At 35.9% G+C, this 8,892-nt stretch overlaps 1 protein-coding gene and 1 pseudogene across 1 annotated transcript; one reads left to right on the top strand and one right to left on the bottom strand.

The window, feature by feature from the left end:
* The first annotated feature begins 322 nt into the window (after positions 1-322).
* On the top strand, positions 323-2,269 carry LOC140986168 (AAA-ATPase At2g18193-like; annotated as a pseudogene).
* Positions 2,270-2,389: 120 nt separating this feature from the next.
* Positions 2,390-4,899, bottom strand: LOC140986167 (pentatricopeptide repeat-containing protein At5g44230-like). The gene has a single exon (XM_073454217.1). It carries the CDS (start codon positions 4,821-4,823, stop codon positions 2,877-2,879), a length of 1,947 nt encoding a protein of 648 aa, XP_073310318.1. The 5' UTR covers positions 4,824-4,899; the 3' UTR covers positions 2,390-2,876.
* Between the last annotated feature and the right edge of the window lie 3,993 nt (positions 4,900-8,892).

Raw genomic sequence — 8,892 nt, 5'->3', positions numbered from 1 at the left:
TATTTATCAATTTTTATAAAATATAATAAAATAAGAAATAAGATTTTTTCGGTCAAATGACATTTGACACCACAACCTGAATCTATAAAATATGGAAACGTCGTCGGCACAACACAAGGACAAAAGCGTGGCGTTCAAGCAGAGCTCAAATCTCCTACAGCCAACATTCGTTTCTAAATTTACGCCCGCGTTACTTTCACCGTCCACTTTCAGCGGAGTTGGAACACCAGCTACACACGATTACGACCCTCGTTCATCTTCTCCAGCTTGCTCCCTAAGTTTCCCTTCAATCCCCCATATATTTAAACACTCTTCCAGTCCCAACAGCCCATCCCAAATCACATTCCCAGTTGTTTTCGGGTTGAGATATAAAAATGTATTCTGCGGTCGAAATGCAATCAATGGCTACAAATATTTTCTCAGCCTACGCATCAATCGCAGCATCGATGATGCTATTTCGATCAGTAGCCTATGATATGATTCCCGATCCCGTAAAATCAGCCGTCTTTTCGGCGCTGTCCCATTTCTTCAGACATTACTTGGGAAGATTTTTCAATCCACTTCCCACCCAGATAACAATGGTGGTGGACGAACAATGTGGAATCAGTCGCAACCAAATCTATGACGCAGCTGAGGTCTATCTCCGCACAGTAGACAATCCCGACTCCGAGAGATTCAAAGTGAACAAAAGTTCCAAACAGAAGAGCATCAGTATTAGTATGGAGAAGAATCAGGAAGTCGTTGATCATTTCAAAGGTTTTAAACTCAAATGGCAGTTTGTTCTGATCGAACCCGAGAATCAGAAGAACCATTTCCAACCGGAGAAGAGATTTTTCGAGTTGACATTCGACAAGTCGCGTAAAGATGATGTACTCAATGAGTACTTGCCTCACATTATGGCTAAGGCAAAAGAAACCAAAGATAACGAGAGGGCGGTGAAGTTATACACCAGGGACTGTCCCTTTAATGGCGAGGATGACGACAGTGGCAATGGAGGTGGGTATTGGGGCTGCATCAATTTGGATCATCCCGCCACCTTCGATAAATTGGCAATGGACCCGTGTTTGAAAAAATCCGTCATTGAAGATTTAGACAGGTTTGTGAGGAGAAGAGATTATTACAAGAAAGTAGGCAAGGCCTGGAAGAGAGGCTATCTCCTGTATGGCCCTCCTGGGACTGGAAAATCGAGCTTGATCGCTGCCATTGCCAACTATCTGAAATTTGATGTTTATGATTTGGAACTTGCCAGTCTATATTCAAATTCAGAATTGAGGAGAATCTTGCTGTCCACCACAAACAGGTCGGTTATCGTAATCGAAGGTAATCGAGGATATTGATTGCAGTGTGCAAATGCATGACAGGGGTACCGAACCCGAGGGCGATGAGTCCTCTAACACAAAGGTTAGCAGAACTTAACACATTATGAAGTAAGTTTTATACATGAATGATGCTTTGATGGATTTCTGATTAATATTGGTGTTTGATGAAACAGTTGACATTATCTGGAGTATTGAACTTCATAGATGGATTGTGGTCAACTTGTGGGGATGAAAGAATTGTTATTTTCACAACGAATCATAAGGAGAAGCTGGATCCTGCCCTGTTGCGCCCCGGTCGAATGGATATGCACATTCATATGGGGTATTGCACACCTGAAGGGTTTGATGTTTTGGCCTTGAACTACTTGGGAATCAATGATCAAACGAAGGCGCCATGTCAAGAGATTAAAAGCTTCATTGGGGAAGTAGAGATCACCCCTGCTGAAATTGCAGAACACTTGATGAGAAGCGAGGATGTTGATCTTGCACTTCAAGGGGTTCTTGCTTTGCTCAAGAAAAAGAAGGACGAAAACACTTTGATGCCTGTCGATCAAAAGAAATGTGATATTGGAGAAGCCAAAGTGATTATTGAAAGTGATGGAATCAAAATTGACAAGGAACAGAAGGTGAAGTTTGCTGAAGTCTTGAAAAGAGCAACAAGAAGCCGATCTAGCAGATGTAATAAGATCAAGCAAGGGTGATATAGTGAGCAATGTAGGAATGTGTGCAGATGATAAATCTGTGATGATAATGAAGAAGAAAAATTTCTGTTACCGTACCCCTTGGACATGGTTTAGTCCACAGGCGCATAAGCCTTTGCCCTTGGATCAAACAATATCTTCATATGTACAAGGAGTGTTTCCGGTGAGACATCGTATATTATATTGTATTTTATTTCAACGAAAGAAGGAAAAATTATAATTATATGTTCGTTGCACAGATTTTCCCTAGGTAATTGTCCCAATGTCTGCTTGTTAGGAAAATGTGAATGTACATGAATCTTTTTGGTTGGTGGATAGTTTAAGCAGTAAAATAATACAATGTACATTTGTAGCGATAGCGTGAATTTTTTTAAAAAAAATTGGGATAAAAATTGAAACAAATGTATTCGAATTGTTAGTTTACACAAAACTTCAAAAGAAGTGCCCTGTAATACCAATGTTTTGCAAATGGAACGCGCTCTCAAGTTTCTGATTTCACCAAATTAAGGCAGAGGTCAAACTCGATCTTTTCAAAGCAAGAATCCATGAATTCTCCCAATCACAATTCATTTTTATATTGAAGTAGTATACGTAAAAGAAAAGGAGGATGCCAAAACTACACCGTACAATGATATAACCTCCAAGCTTTTGTAGCGTTCCCCTTCATCCTACCTCAAGTTAATTAGCTTTCGAAATTTGCCGAACATCGAATTCTTGAGCAGGATCTGCTGCTTATACTCTGAAACCTGGTTCCAAGTTATCGTTAAATTCAAATGAGAATGCATATATCTTTTAATCCAAGCTTTCTTAAATATCACGATCCTAATAGAAGCCTGAAAAGGAATCTCCACTTCAACTACCAGAAGTTAGAACAGGAACATTTCCCGCCACGGAAGTGATGGAATCTCATGTTATCCCTCACTATAATCTCCCTCCCTGTGATTTGGGATGCGCCACACATGAACGAGTGGCAGTCTTCACATATTCTTAGATTTTTCACGATTCTAATGGCAGAGCCACCGTCTATGGTGATTAACCCATATGCAAAAGCCACCTTTTCACAGTGATGCATCAGAATTTTCAGTTTCTCATCCTCACCCAGATCATAAAGCACCGCACTAAAGTTTGGTACGTATCCAATCGATTTTAGTCTATTAATGATGTCCTCCAGTGCCTCGTTAATCTCTTTAGACCTGGGATGGGTCATTTCACCAGCATAGAATTCATGGATGACGCCTTTTTCCCCTTCAACCCAGCTAAATGCAGGATACTTTTTAAATCCTTTTTTTCTTATTAGTTTCCTCACCTCTAAGACGTCTTTCCACCTTTCAGATTTTGCATAAACCTGAGCAAGCAATATGTAGTTACCAATATTGTCCGGTTCCATCTTGAACAGATGTCGTGCAGCAACTTCCGCAATGTGAGGATTTGCATACATCCTACAACCTCCAAGAAGAGCACCCCAGATACCAGCACTAGGCTCCATTTTCATGCCTCTAATAAGCTCAAGCGCTTCATCAAGTCGCCCGGTCCTGCTGAAAAGATCCACCATACAATTATAATGGTCCACAGATGGTTTTACACCATAAGATTTCTCCATCATTTCAAAGTAACTACGACCTTGCTCTACCAATCCTGCATGGCTACATGCAGCTAGAACACCAATAAAAGTCACGGTGTTAGGCTTAACATCGGTTTTCACCATCTCCTTGAACAACTCCATCGCAGAATTGGCACGCCCATGACTTGCAAGACCGACAATCATCGAGCTGTATGAATAAACATTCAAATTGTTCATACTCTTGAAAACCGCGTATGCATCATCAACACACCCGCACTTTGAGTACATATCGATCAATGCCGAACCCAATTGCACATTGTTAGAGGGGTCAAAGCCAGACCTCTCAGCCACTTCCCTGATCCAATTACCGTACTTCATCATGCCTAACAGTGCACAAGCGTTGATAACACCTATCAATGTCACCTCATCAGTCTCCACGCCTGCATTCTGCATTCTTTCAAAATATTCCATTGCTTCCCTCGGTTTACCATTCTGTACAAGACCAGTGACCATGGCAGTCCATGCCACCATATCTTTAACCGGCAACCCACGAAATAACTCACTAGCTGAATGTATATCTCCGATCTTTGCATAAGCAACGATTAGGGAAGTCCAAGAGATCAAATCCCTCTCAGGCATTTCATCGAATATCTTCCTCCCATAATCCAACAAGCCACATTTGAGGTACATATCGATTAAACTATTTCCAACGAACAAATCCAACTCAAAACCGCCTAACTTCACGCTCTCCCCGTGAAGCTGTCGACCAAAATTTGAATTAGTTTCAGTCCCACATGCCTTCAACAGGGCACTGAACGTGAATGACACGGGCTTGATCCCGTCCCTCCTCATGGTATTATAAACCAAAAGCGATTCTTTAAACAACCCATCAACCGTAAATCCCCGGATCAAAGCCGTGTAAAGAAAAGCATTGGGGAATCTCACCTGGGAGAACACAGAAACCCCATACGATCCCACAGGCTCATTCACTTTCGAGAGCATGCGGATGAGCTTTGCGATAATGTAAGAGCTCTGGTGGAGGCCTTTGCGTATTGTGTAGGCGTGGTTCTGCTTGATTTGCCCGAGGCTTGTCGAATTGTCGAGAGTGGCAATGAGTTGAGATTCCAACAGTTTGATTTCTTGAAGCTGCGAAAAGGGAATGAACGGGAGATGATCTTCCTGAAAAATGGCGGCTCTGATCAACGGCGGAATTAGCTTCCGAGAGGGTGAAACAGAAACCATTACACATCGTAAACTGAAATAATGATCGGAAACATTTCCTTCTCGTCTTCTATGGACTTTAATTTGCTTACTTCGAATTATCCCTAAATTATTGATTAAATTAGTAATTGAAATGATCGTCAGACGCAAACAATTATATAAATTCAACAATTTTAATTCAGGTTTTTAAATATTTATAATATAATTTAAACTAAATTTTTAAAAAATAACTAAAAATTATATATATTAGAAATAAAATATAATGAAATCATACTTTGCTCCTTTGAAATAAGAGATAAATACCTTTTTTTGGCGTAAGAACTCGTCAATTCTACTTGATTATCTAAATCTTACTACATTTTGTTCAAACAAGTTTGTTATAGAAATTATTAAAATTTAAACTTACCGAACATTATATATAACAGACAAAACATTATATGCATCTCATTTTTGTTTAAAAAAAAAATCAACAACAAATTGTTTTAATAGTTTATTGTGTTTGAGATGTTTTTCCAAAAAAATGAATATAATGTTTTTTTTATGATTTATTGTATTTTGTTTATACATACTGTTTCATGCATTTAGTTCTTATTAATTCATACAAAATGAGTTTGTTCAAGTAAAATATAATCAAAATTTAGAGTATCAAGTAGAACAAATATGATTTCGTGGAATTACCGACCCCCAACTCCTAAAAGGTAAAATATGAGACATGCACCTCCTTTTAATTTTTATTACAAATTTCTTAAATTATATTTTAAAATTATTGAAAAAATATATAAAATTCAACATTTTTTAAATACTATTATTAATTATTATAAAATAATGAATAACAAATTAAATTATAGCTGTTAATAAGAAATAAACTCAGAGTAATAATATTAAGGATACAAAAATAGTAAATAATGTGAAATAAATTAATAGTAATGAAATAAAAATAATGATATTAACAAAATTAACAAAAATAAAAATAACAGATGATATTTTATTTTTTATTCAACTTATATCTATTAAACTTGATATTTTTTATGTCTTCTTTATTAAAAACAATGTCGTCAATTTTATCTGCAGTTGATTGATTGATATTGCATTTTGTTAAAGAAATTGAAACCATAGGAAAAACAAAGTTTATGTTACATCTGGTGTGACATCTATCTTTTATTGAACATAATACCCATCCAGATCCAATGGGTTGTTGTCTGTATGAGACTACAAAATTAACATGCAAAATTTATTTCTCAGCCAGGTAGGGAAAATCATCTTCAAGTTCGATAATTCTGGATTGTCGTGGTTATAATTAATAACGTATCAATTTTTTTTTTTTCTATATAAGATGTTTTCATACTGAATTTTTTGTGTCCATAGATCCACTGCATTTGGATTAATTGGGTTGATCACTAGATCGAAGTTGGTTTTGATTGCAATTTATCTAGAGATGAAATGGTTTTCAAGGATCTATGCAGGCCATAATCACAGGTAAAAGCTCATCTCCACTTGTTAAGAGCTTATCTGCCCAATTATGACGTAGAGCTTGTAAGGAAAATTTATGAAAAATATAATTGAAAGTCTCCATAAAAGCTTCACCATGAGAATTATTATTAGTTGTAAATAACACATAACTCAAAACAATGTGAATATTTAATGCGGAATATAATCTCGCAATTTATCTTTTACTTGAATGTCAGACGTGAGTTTTGCAACGTCTAAACTTTCAAGATGTAAGAATCATTCACACACATACTCTAAAGCGTTGTAAAAGGTCGTCCATACTTTTTAAAAATTTACTTTTCCGTGTGTAAGAAAAAAATCTTCTTATGTCACGAAACCGATAGCTTTCGACGACCATCCTTTTATAGGAAAAGTAAATTTTTAAAAAATATGGACGATCTTTTACAACACATACTGCTTCGATGATCATTTTTTAGTTTCTGTGTGTGGAATGATTCTAAGTTCTCGAAGGTTTAGATGCTGCAAACTCACATACGAAATTCAAGTAAAAGACAATATCGTGGTGGGATTATATTTTATATTAGGTATTTGAACATTATATATAAGAAGAATTGTAGAATAGAAGGATAAATTTATTATTTAAAAATTGTTTTGTATGATTACAACTTGAAGGAATCTTGGGTTATATTTGATTGAATAATTGTGTGTTATGTTTTTGTGTTGTTTTACAAATGAAGTAATTTCCCCTATTTATAGATGGAGTGTCTAGGGCTGGGAAAATATACCGAAATACCGTACCGAAATTACCGAAAACATCGATATATCGAAAATTTCGGCACTGGGAAAATATGCCGAAATACCGTACCGAAATTACCGAAAAAATCGATATATCGACAATTTCGGCACTGGGAAAATATACCGAAATACCGTACCGAAATTACCGAAAACATCGATATATCGAAAATTTCGGCACTGGGAAAATATGCCGAAATACCGTACCGAAATTACCGAAAAAAACGATATATCGAAAATTTCGGCACTGGGAAAATATACCGAAATACCGTACCGAAATTACCGAAAAAATCGATATATCGAAAATTTCGGCACTGGGAAAATATACCGAAATACCGTACCGAAATTACCGAAAAAATCGATATACCGTACCGAAATTTTCGGTATCGGTATTGGTACGTTATTTTTTAAATTTTAAGTTCGGTATACCGAAAAAATGTCGGTATACCGATAATATTTTTGGTATACCGACAAAATTTTCGGTGTCGGTACGATATCCGGTATGAATTTTTTCATATCGAAAATTCGGTATACCGAATATGCGGTATACCGAATTTCCGGTATCGGTATGAAATTTTTCCATACCGATATTTACGGTACGGTATACGGTACCGTAGTTCGGTACGATATACCGTACCCACCCCTAGGAGTGTCACTCTTTGAGCTCATCCACCCATTAGCGCATCTGTTACGTAGCAACAATCACTTGGTCTCAGTATGCTTTGTAGAGTCATTAAATACTATCTAAATACCATAATTAGAAAGTCTAGTTCGCGATGTGCCAAAAAACTGATGCATATATTGGAAAAAACGAGGGTCGTCTGTTTTTTTGTTCGTAACATAAGAAGATTTCATTTTGATGCACATAAAAGTAATAAGGGCGTCGTTTTACAATACATACTGTTCTGATGATCATCATTTAGGAATTAAATGAGATTAATGAGAGTTGATCTTCCTGAAATGTATCAATGAATTTTGATGAACTTCAATCAAGGAATGATAGCAAAAGTTACATCCAATAGAAGTTTTGTCTATGCATCTGTTATATTCTCATTTTTATTTTTTCTCTCTATGGAAGTCTTTCCTTTTCTCAGTGAAGAATTGGTTTAGATAAAGCAACAAATTCGAGATGCTAACTAACTTTTTTGGATCTTATTCCCTTTGAATTGACCAATTATTTCTTTCTGAATTGTAACAACACCCAAGCATTTATCTTTGCCGTGTTAATAGATATATTAAAGTCTATATATGCAAAAAATTATAGACTAAATGTTTTTAGCTTTAGATGTCATATGACAAATTCTGTGTTCTTGTAAATGTGTTGAATTCTTTTTTTGAAAAATTAATGAGTTAAAACTTGGTTTGTGTNGCAATTTTGGTATAGTACGTTTATTTTTTTGTAATTTTGGTCCGCTTTTGACTGTAAAAGTTTAATTATTTGATGTCGAAGCTTGCTTATGTCGCAAAAAAATTGGAGATCTTTCTGACCAGAATTGAGAAATGTCGATTTGAGGAAGATTATGCTCTTTATCTCTTTGACTAGTTGCTTGAAAGATCCTCAATTTTTATATTACAAAGTCAACCTCTGTCACTAAATCATCAAACTTCGCGATCAAGGTTTTCTGGTTGAAATCGGACCAAAATTGCAACAAAAAAAATAATAATAATAAACATATAAAATTAAGACTGCAATTTCATTATATAGTGGCTAAAATTGCAAGAGCAAAATATAACGAACTGAAAATTACTTTCATACACCAATACACAAAAGCATGGGCAGCATAAAAGGCATTTTGAACATAGTAACGTAGCCAAAATTATCGATATTCTTTGATCAAAAATATATATA

This window comes from Primulina huaijiensis, chromosome 10 (assembly GCF_012295235.1).
Source record: "Primulina huaijiensis isolate GDHJ02 chromosome 10, ASM1229523v2, whole genome shotgun sequence".
Lineage (NCBI taxonomy): Eukaryota > Viridiplantae > Streptophyta > Magnoliopsida > Lamiales > Gesneriaceae > Primulina > Primulina huaijiensis.
Note: the sequence above shows the minus strand (reverse complement) of the source record. Positions and strands in the feature narration are given on the sequence as shown.

What these genes read in the sequence shown, in the direction of transcription:
- LOC140986167 (XM_073454217.1), bottom strand. Translation starts at nt 4,823, where the DNA reads ATGGTTTCTGTTTCACCCTCTCGGAAGCTAATTCCGCCGTTGATCAGA.